Source organism: Stegostoma tigrinum, chromosome 6 (assembly GCF_030684315.1).
Source record: "Stegostoma tigrinum isolate sSteTig4 chromosome 6, sSteTig4.hap1, whole genome shotgun sequence".
Classification (NCBI taxonomy): Eukaryota; Metazoa; Chordata; class Chondrichthyes; order Orectolobiformes; family Stegostomatidae; genus Stegostoma; species Stegostoma tigrinum.
The window spans coordinates 98402620-98418092 of NC_081359.1; the positions used below are offsets into that span (position 1 = coordinate 98402620).

A 15473-nucleotide genomic window follows, 5' to 3' on the forward strand; every position below is an offset into this window, starting at 1 on the left:
ATTTTTCATGTTCAGCGTCAATAATGGGCCAAGTGTGCAACAGTCACAGTGACCACTTTGCTTTGCTGACTCGAGTCTGAGGAGCGGATAATTGGCTTCTTCACCTCTCAAAGTTCAGAAATAAATGATGCTTTCCTTAGGATTTAGGATTCTGCAGCTTAGAAATGATGTTGCCATTGACCTGGGTAATTTTCAAGTAGTACGTTACAATTTTCTTTTTACTTTCCTTCTAGAATGTGCCTTTTGCAGGATTCTCCTTTTGCATCTTAAAGCAATAAACTTCAGTAGAGATTCTGCACCAATAGATATGAACATTGGCATGCAAATCCGTGTTAGTTAATTGGAGAAGTTGCTATCTTTTGATTCTGGAATGAAACAGTTTTGGTTCCTGAATTTAATATTATTTATTCATAGAGAAATCTCAGAAGAATATTTATCTTCCAGCTTCGCTCCACAGTTTTATCAGTGAACTTTATAACAAGAGAGCCTGGGCCTTAGAATCTAATCTTTGATTTGTCATTCTGTTGATGATGGTTGAAGCTGTTAGGCAATTAATTTTTTCATTCATTCGCAGGATGAGGGTATCACTGGCTAGGCAGCATTTATTGCCCATCCCTAATTGCCCAGAGTGCAGTTAAGAGTCAACCACATTGCTGTAGGTCTGGAGTCACATGTAGGCCAGACCAGGTAAGGATGGCAGTTTCCTTCCCTAAAGGACATTAGGGCCATGATGTCTCAGGAAGGGAAATGGGAAATGAAACTACACCTCAGAAATACTGTATTGACTATAAAGCACTTTGGAATGCCCTTTGGTTATGATTCTGGAACCACTGTGCTCTGAACATTACAGCTACTTACTAGATTAATCCAGGTCAATTCAGCTATGCTTGTTAAAACTGCTTCCACTAGCAGGTCAGCCAGTATCCAGTGGACACAGTTTTAAGACATGTCAAGGCCTCTTGGTAGTAGTAGAAGCATTTCAAGCATGCTGTGTTTACTTAATGTTGTTGGAACTGAGGCTTTTCACTGCCTGATTAATGTTCTATATCTATGAGAATGAAAAAAAATCTTTTCACTGGGGATGCTTTGGATGAATTATTATCCAACAACCTGCTCTGAAAACTCTGTACACATTTTGATAGCTGTAACAAATTGTACTACAAATTGAATCCACAGCGTTCAAAAGCATTCAATACAATTGTGACTAGAACATTCTAAAGAAAAGTTAACTCATTCACGCTCCCAATGCTAACAGATCTATTAAAAAAGGATCCAGGCTCTGAATTTTGATCTGGAATTTCATCAAAAATTAATCCTTTCCTTTCTGGTCCTTACCTCATTTGTGTTCCATTTTTGCTTTAACTCCGTTAGCTTTTGGTGTCTATTAGTACAGGCAGACAGACTAACAAACAGGGGCTGTAACATGGCATTTACCAATTTTCAGTGCAGTTGTAATATTTGACAGAAGAACCAGCGAGGAGATGAGGAGAAATATTTCTATATTGTAAGTTTTTACAACCTGAAATGCACTGCCTGAAAGGATGAAGGAAGCAGATTCAATAGTAACTTTGAAGAGGGAATTTGATCATACACTAATAAATATAAAAGGAGAGCATTCATCCTCATCAGTCCTGTCTGTCAGTCTGTTTAAGGCTGTTTTTTGTACCTCAAATCCGTTTATCCACCATAGCTGTATAAACTTGAAAAAGAACAATTTGCAGATCAATGGGGAAAGAGTGGGGACTACTTGAATAACTGTTTAAAGGAGCCCACCCATGAACATTGAACAAATGGCCTCTGTTGTTGCATGTTTCAATGAAGATTATTTTCTTCCCGGATACATACTTATGTTAATGACCTATTGATTTCATATATTCGAAGAAACAGATCTTTCGGTGATCAGGTCGTGTTTTTGTGAATTTGAGGAACATTATTTTCAGCTAAATTTAGTCTTAATAAACTGGAAGGTGCTGATGACTCCATTAAGAGAATAATATTCAAGGATTTGCAGAGCCTGGCAGTGGAAAGGAATTCAATTAATATTAGGGGAAGCTGTAAATTTGATGCAATTCAGCAGACTAGTTATTTGAACTCAGCATGTTAATTTAGCTCAACACTGAATCTGCCTGGGTAATAATCATCAATATCTGCTCATTAGTCCTTTTGCTATTTTATATATTGATACATTGTAACAAAAAAGCAATTAAGTCCATTCCCCTATAGATGTGAAAAATCGTCACAAACCAGAATGTAAAGTGATCTTAATATACATGAAAAGGCAGAAAACCCATTATGTCCTTTGGATTTTATGGCCCTGAGATAGTGCAGTGTCTTCCCAGATTTGCAACCGATCACTTTGGCTATTTGCCTGTAGGGAGTATTTGAGAAATGATCATTGAAGAACAATGACCAAGTTTAATTTTGACTGACAATGTACGGATCAGAGTGTAGACAAAGCCTCTGATGTGCATCTTTCCTTGATTTTTATTTTGACAGTCTGTGACTATCAGCAGACCTTAAAGTTTGCCCCCAACAAATGTCTGAAATGCTAACTGTGCACGACACAGTGGCTCAGTGATTAGAACTGCCTCCTTACACCATCAGAGACCCAGATTCAGTTCCACCCTCGGGCGACTGCCTGTGTGGAGTTTGCACATTCTTCCCGTGTCTGTGTGGATTTCCTCCGGGTGCTCCGGTTTCCTCCCACGGTCCAAAGATGCGCAGATTAGGTGGATTGGTCCTGCTAAATTGCCCCGTAGTGACCAGGGATGTGCAGGCTGGTGGGTTGGCCATGGGAGGTGCAGGGTTACAGGGATAGGGTAGGGGATGAGTCTGGGTGGGATGCTGTTTGGTGTGGAGTTGGTGTGGACTTGATGGGCCAAATGGCCTGTTTCCACAGGGTACAGATTCTATGATAAATCATGGGAGATCATCAAGTTTCATTTTAAAACAGATTGCAGTCGTGACAACAAGGCTGTCTCTCTCTGTACAGATTAGCCCATGATCAAATAGAATGTTGGAACAGTGCTGAATGGCCTTCTTATTTTCCTATAATGCCAAAGTTAAAATAGCGTGCTAAATGCTAACACACTCTTCCAAATGCTGCTTCTGTTTTTGATGTTGTGAAAGTTGATCCTGGTGGGCATTTCCTGAACAAGATTGAGCTAAGTACCCCCCTTTACTTGCAGTTAGAAGTAATGTTAAAAATTGCTGAGCTACAAATCACTAAGATCATGGTTTGAGATTACATCTCTGAGAAAGGCTCCATTTCTTTCCATTCATTTATCAACATAACATTTCATATGCACAATACCTCTCCCAATATTGTAGCATTTTTCACTCTCTAATTCCTGTGATTGTAACCTCATTGCCTGAATTTTTAAGAGAAAATGTTCTGCACTCCTCTGTTGACAGCTGTCTGTGTGTAACTGATGTATGTATAGCTCCTTTCACGAAGATACATATGCATTAGCTGCCTATGAATCTCTCTCGCTCTTTGTGAAAAGCAGTGAGAATCTGGCCTTTGGAAATCTTCAATTGGGAGAAATTATCAGGTGAAAAAATGCTACAATAAACTGTGGGCCTGCAGTCTTGTGAAAATATTAAACTTGACTCATTCGGGTAATAAGCAGGAAGTTGGCCACCTACCACATAAATCTCTTTGAGATACTGTGCTAAATAGTGCTGAGGATAATGTAGTTTGGTTGTTTATCATGTGCTTTTTCTCCTTCACATTATGTACCTTTATGTGCTGCGGTAAGATACTGTACCAGAGATAATTCTTCCCTCACACAGCCCTCTTACATGTCATAGAGGCACAGACAGGGACCATTTGGCCCATTAGTTTCATGACAGGTCTCTGGAACAACCCAGTCAGTGCAATTTCCCCGTTATATCTTTGAAACTATGCACGTTTATTGAAATCTTTGCTCTTGCTTCCACTACCATTCCGGTCGGTGAGTTTCAGGTCATTAGCACTCACAGTGTTAAAGAAAGATTTTCTTTATGTTCCTCAGAGTCTCTTACAACTAAAGCCTGAAATGTTTGTCTTCTTATCCTTTGGCCATCAGCTAATAGGAACAGAGATAGTAGGAACAGTTTTTCTTTGCCTACTTTATTTTGTATTGTCACTTTTATTCTTGTGCAAAGCTACAAGATGGTCTTACTACCCCGATGCCATTTTCCTTTAATTAACCAGTGTGCTTCCTGAACTGCTCACCTCTTCCCTCAAGGACATGCGTCAGTGCATTGACTGAGGGATGACCTGGTGAGAAGCAGTTCTCACTGTCACCCTGATTATAGAGATGTTTTTCATTCTGCTGCTCTCATACTAGGAATGTTTCTGCTCATCTCTTACCTTGTCATTATTTTGTAAAAGAGAGATCAACACAATAAAAACAAATTACATGATCACTATGGCATTTGTGATACAGGCTTCTAATCTATTATTATTTGAGTAAGTACTTTGATTCTAAAGTAGTGGTAAATGGAATTTTAGTTTTAGTTCTTGAAGGTAGCCTTTTTTGATAAAAAGGTCAGAAAGTCTTTTTTGAACTGTGAGTTCAAATATAATTTCCAAGGAAGCATGGATCCTAAACTAATTGACTGCATCAGCTACCTGGGCAGCTAACTCTGATTGTCTAGAGTGTTGAGTTTTGTGATCTACAGAAATAGAAGGACTGTGGCCACTAGCAGTTTGAGCTCAGAAGAAGATAATCTTACCTGGAGAACAACAGTTTTTAACTTTGTAGAAGCCTTCAGGTTGTGAGAGTTGTAAGGAAATCTTCAGGCCAACGTGAGCTGAAAATAAGTCTTAAGCCATTTTAGCAAACCAGGAGGAGAACTGAAAAGAGCCACTCATCTGCATTTGTGTGTTCCTGGGAGAGACAGAGTGGATTAAATCTGGCAAATGGGCAAAAAGTCAGCTGTGTAAGAAATTTTAGAGTGAAGATACTTTGCTGGAGTAGAGTTATGCTTGTAAAGAATGTAGCTGGGAAAAAGTGTTAAGAATTTTTGAATTATTTTGTAGTTTAGGCTAAAATCTTACTAAATTGTGTTATGTATAGCTTTTTTGTCTAATAAAGTTATGTTCTTTTGGTAAAGTTGTTCAGTAGCTTTGTGCGAATACATGCAGTGACTGATCAACCAGATTATGGAAATAGAATTCATAATCAAACTCAATTTTACTCTGGGATTTGAGTTGTTTAGAATTACCACCAGCTGGGATCATCACACATTGTTTGTAGGTGCTTGTTGAATGCAAATTAGGTGCTGTGTTTTCTACATTTAGCAGTGACCATACTTCACAAAACATTCAATTGGCCATAAATTTCTTTGCGATGTCTTGTGGTCATGTAGGATACTATGTAAATGTAAGACATTTCTTCTTTTCTGTTTTCATACAGAACAGCACTGTATCCACGTTTCATTAACACATTGTAGGTGCTTTCTTTTCATTTTTGCAGCTCTGGAACAAAATGTGACCCAAGACGATGGAGTTCCTGAGGCAGGGACTAAGAACATGAAACAGATCGACACCACACGATGGCTTCCAATCTAAGAAGGCCACTTTGTTAGACCTTTCAAGTGCGTTTCTGAACACGAAGCAGTGATGATAGCAGAGCCAGAATTATCCAGCAAAGCCTCCCCCCAAAAGTAAGGAGCCATTTAACTGATGAATGATTCTTTCTGGGTGGATGTGAGTCATAATGCCCAAGGAGGGGCGGGTGGAGGTTGGGGAAAGCGAAGTCAATGCTGAACAAATGCCGTTTAGAAGTTGCTGGGTTAGTTATCTTTCCAAATTTGCATGCTAGCTCAGTTCCTGGTGGGGGGATTGGTGGGGCGGTGGTGAATTAAAAATAGAATTGAATAGATTATAATTATCTTTATTGTCATATGTACTCAAATGAGTATAGTGAAAAATTTATAAGTTGCCATTTACAGTGCCGTCTTTGGGACAAAGTTATTTTATCAGTTACAAGATCTTAAAAAATAGAGAAATAAAATGTCTAGCATTTCGGAAATAAAAGTTCAGAACAACCGACTTCCAACCTGACCACACTGACACCGAGCCTCCAGTCTGCACTGGGCCACGGCTCTCCAGACTGTGCCGGGCTTCACCTTGAGGTTTATGAGGCTGGGAGATCTCTTTGGAATCGCCTTGAGACCAGGTGGCCGAACCGAAACCATGCCAGACTGAGAGACTGCCACGTATTGCTACACTGGGCTAAGATGCTGGGCGGCTGCCAGGGAAGGCTCCTACGGCAGGCCGAGAGGATCCACGGTGGTATCTGTGCTGAGACCAGGAGTCAAGCAGCAGCCGGGAGTTGACTGGAGGCTTTTAAAAATTGCATCATTTCTTCATGAAATACGTGACGGAGGTCCATTATTATTGTTTGGAAACTTGAGTTCTAAAGTTGTAGTGAACCTGTGGAATTCCCTACCACGGAAGGCTGCGGATGCCAAACCACCAAATGTATTCAGGAGAGAGATCAGTGTATCAAGGGGTATGGGGAGAAAATAGGAATATGGTGTTGAGATATGGAGCCCAGATCGTATTGAATCATGGAGCAGGTTCAAAGGTCCCACTGGTCTATTTTGGCACCTAATTTCTATGTTTCTATGAGAGAAAAGCATGCATAGATCAGAACCATGGTCAACAGTTCTCATGGAAGAGACCCACTCTTGTTCCAATTGCTGTGAAGTTATTACCTGACAAATCAGATACCAGATTGAAACCTGGCTAGATAGGTCATATTTCATTTGTACTGGTTTCAGCAAAGTAGTTTCTTGCTCAGACAGTAAGCATATAATGCTGCAGATTTTCCTTTAACAATAAAACAGAAGTTTATTAACAATAGTAATGAAGGTAAAATGGAGTAAGCCTGTTTAAACATGAATTCAAGGATTTCCATAAAGACAGTAAAAGTATAATGCTATTAATCCAAAAACATTCCTTTATAAATTGAAAAGAAAAACAACAGCTTTTACATAGTACCCAAAGCCCATCCCCAGTACAGTCCCTCAAAACACACCTTATACAGTAACCAAAAACACCTCTCATCCAGTACTCACACCAGAGTGACTGTCTCTAAAGGCTGAATTTGTTTAAGTTTTGTTATAAGTTTTTAAAGAGTAAAACTGCAGTAGCCTTCCCTGGATCTATTATTTGCCGGAGCTTAAATTTACTTTACTTGAAGTAACCTCTTTGGGGTTTTACCTCTACACTACATTGTTGAGACGACCACTAACTCTGTAAGGTAATCTAACTTCATTATATCCCTCCTTTCTCGGGAACACTGTCTATACAGCCAACTTCATCGAATTACATCAAAACACTGCTCAAACTCAAAGTGAAATTTAAAAACAAAACTGTCTCTCCAATATGTGGGTATTTCGATTAAATTTTAAAAGAACTTCTTCTCATTTTCTGAACTGGAACCTATTTATATTGTTCAGTCGTTAAAATCTTACCAATGTACACAAAAGCCCGTTACTTCCGATGCTCGACCTCAAAAACTGTAATAAAAGAAATCACCGCTTACAAGCTAATTATTAACTTCAGCATACAGAAAATTGACATTTTACTAACTCTAAAACTAAAAACACAAATTTACAATAAGTAATATATTGCACAATCTATAGCATGCTAGACACATGTGAGTGCATTCTGAATAAACTGTGCAAAGTGCAGAATGTCTGCATTTGTGCAGATAGGTATTTGGATAACTGTGAATGTACATAATTGTATAATGGATTGACTATGGAGAGAAAAGTTTGAGGGAAGAGATTGGTACATAGACTTTACCCGTTCTACTGAAGTCACATGCCATCTGTGGGTGAAGACAAACAGTTAAACTCTTGCTTTTGTAGGAAGTAAATACATCTTTAGCAGTTCACTATAGTCCTAGGAATTTTGCCTGCCCAATTGTGGTTGTACTTACTGCTATTGTGCAATAAATCTTATGGTTAATAAAGAACTGTGACTATTCTGTACATATATGTCATGGAGATGCATAGTCCTCGAATTTTTTATTTCAAAAATATACTTTAGTTTTAAAAAATCACTTTGTACATATTGTCACAAATTCAGGAGGCAAACAACATTTGAGTTTGACTCTATCCCAACAAACCAAAGGCACTAGGGGGTCTGATAACTGAATGGACACTCATTTACCCTCAGCAGGAAGACCTCAGACAGGCTGAGACATAGCAAAGACAAAGGAGGTGGAAGACAGCAAACTCCGTCCACATCCTTTCCCAGTCCACATTCTCATGGAGGTAGAAAATACCACAAGATATCACGATTGGTCATGTGAGAAAATGCTGAGTTTTGCTAGACTTCAGGCCTCTGTTTCTGCAACTATCCTGACTAATCCCACCCAAAATGTCAGAAAAAAGTACAAACCCCTTTGCTATGATGCTAATGCCCCTTCTCAAGAGTAATATTTCTAAGATCTATTGTCTCAAAATGATAGCATAAATCTTAAAATCCCCACAGCGTGGAAGCAGGCCATTTTGCCCATCGAGTCCATAATACTGACCCTCTGAAGAGCATCCCTCCCCTGTCCTATCCCTGTAACCCTGTAATTCCCATGGCGAATTTACTTAGCTTTCACATTCCCACACACTATGGGCAGTTAAGAATGGCCAAATTCACCTAAGCAGTTTTTTTCTTTATTCATCCTTAGGAATAGAGTATGACCTGGCTAGGCAGCATTCATTGCCCATTTCAGAGGGTAGTTAAGAGTCAACCACATTTCTGTGGGTCTAGAGCCACATGTAGGCCAGACCAGGAAAGGATGCCTGTTTCTTTCCCTAAAGCACACTGGTGAACCACATGGCACATCTTTGGACTGTGGAAGGGAACCCGTGCAGAAATGGGCAGAATGTGCAAACTCCGCACAGACAGTTGCCTGCGGGTGGAATTAAACCTAGGTCCCTGAAACTGTGAGACAACTAACCACTGAACCACCATGCTGCCCCAAATCCTGTATTATGGAAACCGAATTTGGTTATTTCAACTACTAAGGGGACAGATGAAAGAATTCATCCAGGGCTGTATCATATTGGTTGGATTTCTGGTTCTCCACTACCTCACCCAGATTTAGATGGACCATGGAAAACAATCTGCAGAATAATTCCAGTGCCCTTTCTATAGCACAATAGAATTGGGTCAATGTCGTCCAGAGTCTCGAGATGTTCAAGTGTTGTATGTATGTTGCAGAGAGAATGAGAGCCACTTGGACCCTGACAATGATCTAGAAAATCAGAGGAGAGGAAGCGGAGGTTCCATATCAGTGAGTACACAGAAATTTCCTCTTCTCGCAACATGGGTGCACGATTCGATGGTAGGGGTCTCTTGATCTCAAGATTTCGTGTTGATTTGATTTGATTTGATTGATTTATTGTATGTGTGCCTGAGAACAGTGAAAAGTTTTGTTTACGAGACAGATTGTAGGGTGAAAAAGAACCAGATAGAGCAATACAAGTTATATTGCACAGGACATACGCTATGTTAGATCAACATTAGCAAGATCAGCATTATTTGAGGTTAGGGAGTCCATACAACAGTCTAATTACGGCAGAGAAGAAGTGTTTTTGAACCTGCTGGTTTTAATTCTCTAATACTGCTATAAGACTGAGAATGTATTATGACTTGTTTTAAATTTAGGATTCAATAATCCAATGTGGCCAAAACTTATAGAAGGCACAAATATTTAGAATCTATTATTTATATTGCTCACACTGCAAATCAAGCCATTATTTAACCCTATGTGTGTTTTAAAAATTCTCCCTCCATCACCGAAGCATAGTGGAACAGAATATACCATCTGCAAGGTTCACTGCAGAAATTCACCCAGGCTCCTGTGACAGCAACTTCTATGCCAGCAACCTCTGCTATCTGGAAGCAGATGGACAGCAGATACTTGGGAGCAATACCATTTACAATTTCCCCTCCAAGGCACACACCATCTTGACTTGGAACTATATTGCCCTTCACTGTTGCTGGGTCAAAGTCCTCGAATTCCCTCTGTAACAGCATTGTGGGGGTCACTGCATTGCAAGGGCTGCAGCAGTTCAAGGAGGCAGCTCTACCTTCTCAAGAGCAATGTGGGATGGACAATTAATACTGTCCTAGCCAGAGATGCCCATATCCCATAAGCAAAATATTAAGTATAGATTTCTTTGATGTGGCCTAATTAGACTTCAAATATACAAATAAAAGAAGAACCAATGAAATAAAAATGCATTAAAGCAATAGAACAAGATTGAGGGTGATCTAATTGATGTATTTAAGATGGTTAAAGGATTTAACAGCATTAATAGAGAGAAACCACTTTCCTTTGTAGAACAGCCTAAAACGAGAGGATTTCACGTTGAAATTGGAGTGAGCTTGTTCATAGGTGAGACCAAGAAGCACTTCTTCACAAAAAGGCAATGGAAATTTGAGACTTCTTTCCTCAGAAAGCTGTTGAGGCTGGGGTCCATTTGAACATTTGAAATCTGTGCTAGGTAGATTTTTGTTGGGTGAGGGTATAAAAGAATAGGAAAAACGTGGTAAATAAGATATAAGTCACGATCTATTCAATCTACATGTTCTCATGTTTACAATGGCAGGGTCACATAATTTGATTTCAGGTTGCTAGAGGCAGGAACAGTGATATTCAGTGGAAAGTAGTGAGCTGACCAACTGAAGTGTTATGAATGGCAACAGTTGAAATTTTAGGCACAACCAGAATGTGCTGGAGAAACTCAGCAGGTCTGGCAGTATCTGTGGAGACAGAAACAAGAGTTAACGTTTCAAGTCCCAGTTTTGGAAATCAACTGTAAAACATTCTTTCCCTTTTTTTTAAAGTCTTGGAAAAGGAGAAGGAGGAGCCAGTCTGAGAAAAGCAGAAGGAGAGTGTCAGTGTGTTCCCGCCAGGACCGCAGGAATGGACACAGGCAGAGGAGTGATGACATTGAGGCTGTCACACTGTTTGAGGTGGTCAGGATGGGAAAGAGCGCAATGCAGGTAATTTTGTATGACACTGAGAACATCCTTCAAGACTGCTTGGCAAAATCTAACATTCCAGCAAGACTGATAGACTGTAATTCATGTTATTTGTGGCCTTTATTGCCAAACAGTGACCTTTGACTAGTTGGCACTTCTCCAGCTCAGGGACGCTAGTCCCAATTGTACCCTGAGTTGCTAGCTGAAACCAGTCAATTCAGGAAAGACTTGATCTTTTAAGTTATATGTTCAGAAAAAACATATGAATTAGGAGCAGGAAAAACCCACTCAGCTCCGGGAGCATGCTCAACCATTCAGTACCACCATGGCTGAACCACATTCCCACTCAACCCCGAAAACCTTTCATCCCTCGAAAACAAGAATCTATCCAATTCTGCCTTAAAATTATTCAAGGACTCTGCTTCCAACACCCTGTCAGCAAAAGAGCTCCAAAGACGTATAAACCCCTGTCAGATAAGAATTCTCTTCAGCTCCATCTTAAGTGAGCTGCCATACCTTTGGTCCCTTCAGTAGTTATAGAGGAGCATTTTACCTGATTTTCCTGCCTGCTGCGGGAAACCTTTCAGTCTTTGATCCTGTTTCCAGGAAAATGGGCCAGAGGCAGAACGAAGTCGATAAATGTGACGTCAGTTGGTGGCAGGAATATTTTGACTCCTGCTCCCGGGCGTTAGACAAATATTAATGGTACTAAAGACATAAGAGAAAGGAAAACAAACTGTCTTTAAATTGCACAATTTGCTGACCCTACAGCTTGAAGGCTTGGGCTGTTGTGGTTCAAGGCTTGCCTGGTCTGGAGGCTGTCACACAGGTCTGAACAGGTTGCCTCAAAGTATTTTATATAGTTGCCATTGTTTTGGACAAAGACATTCTATATTGTAACATTAGTAAAAATCTGGGTATAGCATTGGAGGATCAATTGACTAGTATTGGAAAATTGTGGGTTTCTATTAAACCAGCATTTTGTTTTTTTTCTGCCTAATAAAATCCCAATCCGTCCATTTGGTTAGTCTTCAACAAGGTCCTGTCAATAGTACCTCCACATACAGTACTAAAACCATATCTGCAAGTATTTAGAAAGAGAATAATGATTTTTCAACAATTTTAAGGAATTCTATCTGCTTATTTTAAGAAAATTTCTTTATTGGAATCGTGCATTAGATTGTGTGACTGTTCTTTTCTTGCTTTGTAGTCTGTTGTTAATGACTGGATTGAAGAGTATAAACAAGACAGAGGTACCGCACTCCTGGATCTCATCATCTTTTTCATTCAGTGTTCAGGATGCAAAGGTACCCTGCTCGGATTTATCATTAATGTGCGCTGTCTTATCCATGATACATTACCCTGCCTTTCACTAAATGCTCTGAATACATGGGGATGATTTAATATTTTCCAGATATTCCATTCCTCAGCATTGTGATTGAAACCTAGGCTTAAATTGCATTGGGAATGATTGCTGTATTCACATTTCGATAAAGAAATTATTTACAGTGATAATCCCCTCATGCACCCAATTTCCATGCCTTTCTGCCTCGTCGTTTACATAACCAAAATGATTGAACCTCAACTCTAATCTTTAGGTTGTAAAATGTTTTGAAGATGTGATAAAGGTATTTAACTGGTTAAGAGGATTGGTCAGGGCAGATCCAAAAATAATCTCCAATTTCTTTCAAAACTAGACCACGGCCATTCAGACGGGAAATCAGGGAGCTTCCATTCACTAGTAGATATGGAGCAATTACGTCTAAGACTAGGAGGGCTTGGTTGGGTAAGAATACTAAAGTGATATGGGCAGGTAAAATGGTAGAATGGGGATGAGATACAGATCATCCATGATTTAATTCAGTGCTTTCCAAATTTTCTCCCATTCTGACTTCATTTCATGACTTGAACATTCTCACCACCCTTCAGTGAGTGGGAGGGAGCACTGTTACTGTGAGTGCGGGAGCCTGTGTAGAGATGGAACACAATGGTTATAACTCAGTCAGAGCTCCATAGCGGTTACTGCTGTTCATAGATCATGACACTAAAACCTTAGCTCACAACCATGCTTGGGAAATACTGATCTAATTGAATGAACAACAGGCCCAAGGGCCTGAATGGCCTCTTCCTGTTCTTGTGCTCCTATGAAAATGATGTAACATAAAATCTTTCCTTTCCTTCGCTCTGGAGCTAGTGTTTGCAAGCAGATGGCTAAGTTTCTGTAAAACTCTCTACATAAAAATCTCTAGCTGTAAAATGTGGCTTGACAGCAAGTGAAAAAGAAGCTTATTTTCTTTGGTTATAAAATGTGAGGCTGGATGAACACAGCAGGCCAAGCAGCATCTCAGGTGCTCCTGAGATGCTGCTTGGCCTGCTGTGTTCATCCAGCCTCACATTTTATTATCTTGGAATTCTCCAGCATCTGCAGTTCCCATTATCTCTGATACTTATTTTCTTTGGAAATTACACACATCAAAGGTTATAACTCGGATTCCATTAGATGGAGAAAAGAGGGGTTTAATTTACTCTCTGCTTACAAGCATCTTAGTAAGTTCTTAATTTAATCACTTATTTGCACACTGGCCTGGAAATTGAATGCAAGGGGCTGGGAGGGGTGGAGTGTGTGGTTTTGCAGACACTGGTAAAGGGAAGGTCCAGTATGATCTAAGTACTTGTGCCAGCAATCATGCCTGCTGTGTAACACGGTCACCTTACCAAATGATTCAATTGCAAAGACGCAGGGAATAACAGTAGTAGTTACTTGTTTCTTGAAGGATGTTGATCGATCATTCCAGATTGCTTAAGTGTTGAGCTTTTATGGTCCTTAACCGAGGTTCCAAGCTGACATATGGAATGCAGGAATGTAGGGAGTCCTCATACCCAGCCCAGCTTGATCTTGTAAAAGTCATTTAATCATAATGGTCACCAGTTTTGTCCATTGAGCCTATCCAATTCTCTTCAGAGCATCCAGTAAATGCTATACTCCCATTCTATCCCTTTGATCCAATGGAACATCTTTAGGAAGTCATAGCCATACAGAACGGAAATAGACCTTCGGTCCAATCAGTCCATGCTGAACATAATCCCAAACTAAACTAGTCCACCTTCCTGGTTGTGGCCCATATGCCTCCAAACCTTTCCTATTCGTGAACTTATTCAAACGTCTTTTAAACATCGTGACTGCACCCGCATCCACCACTTCCTCAAGAAATTCATTCCACATGTGATCCACCCTCTATGTAAAACATTTACCCCATATCCTTTTTTTGAATCTCTCTCCTCTCGCCTTAAAAATGTACCCCTTTCTCTTGAAATCTCTCACCCCAGGGAAAAGACAACTATCATTAACACTATCTGTACCCCCTCATTATTTTATAAAGTTCTATAAGGCCACCTCTCAACCTCCTACGCTCCAGTGAAAACAGTCCCAGCCTATCCAGCCTTTCTTTATAACTCAAACTTTCCATACCTGGCAACATCCTGATAAATCTCTTCTGAACCCTCTGCAGCTTGGCATTTAGGTCTGCCATTCAATGAAATCACAGCTGATCTTCCACTTTAACATCATTACATTGCAGTATCCTCATATTCTGTGATGCTTTTAAGATGTGGAAACGTATTATTCACTCTAGACCATATTCAATGACTGAGCCTCCATGGCCCACTGGGGTAGAGAAAACCAAACCACACCATCCTTTGCTCATTTGAGTACAAGATGGCCTCCCCTTATTCTAGTCATGTGCCCTGTGGTCCTAAAGCAAACCTACTTCCCTAAGCCAGGAGAAACAACTTACCTGTCAAACCCTGTGAGAATTTTCTATAAAAGGATGGAGTCACTTCTTGTTGCTAATTTCTCAGTGTTGGAATCTCTGCAGGAGTTCCTTGGCATGCCCTTTGTTTGATCAACCTGTCCTGATATGTTACAGCACACCTCTGGAGCAGATAGGACTTGAATCCAGGCCTTGTGGCCAAAACACTACCATTGTGCCACAAGACCCCTCCACATTCCTCAGTGTGGTATCCGAGACTCAACCATCTTCGCTAATAACCTACCCTTCATCATAAGGTCTGATGTAGGGATGTTCGCCAATGATTGTATGATGTTCAGCATCATTAGTGACTCCTCAGATTCTGAAGCAATGCGTGCCTAAATGTAGCAATACCTGTACAATATAGGTTTGAGCTGATGTCTGGCATGAATTTTACTTGCCATGTAAATACAAATACCTCGATCAGGACAGAATCTAACCATTGTCCTTTGACACAATGATTTTATCACGACTGAACCAGACTAACTATTTAGACACAGTGGCTACGAAAGCAGCTCAGAGGCTAGGAATCCTGCATTGAATAACTCACCTCCTGACTCCCCAAAGCCTATCCAGCAATTACAAGGCACAAAGTCAGGAGTGTGATGGAATACTTGCCTGGGTAAGTGCAGCTTCAACAACAGGCAAGAAGCTTGGCCATGCAGGAC

The 15473-nt window shown here is 40.2% G+C and overlaps 1 protein-coding gene across 2 annotated transcripts in view; it reads left to right on the forward strand.

Moving 5' to 3' along the window:
- Positions 1-15473, forward strand: part of si:ch211-269e2.1 (cohesin subunit SA-2) — a 153469-nt gene that overhangs the window by 18605 nt on the left and 119391 nt on the right. For both annotated transcript variants that reach the window (XM_059646791.1, XM_059646790.1), the window contains exons 2-5: positions 5466-5655; positions 9227-9299; positions 10859-11017; positions 12207-12303. In XM_059646791.1, coding sequence (XP_059502774.1) covers positions 5612-5655; positions 9227-9299; positions 10859-11017; positions 12207-12303 — 373 coding nt within the window. In that variant the 5' untranslated portion in view covers positions 5466-5611. The remainder of the gene's footprint in view (positions 1-5465; positions 5656-9226; positions 9300-10858; positions 11018-12206; positions 12304-15473) is intronic.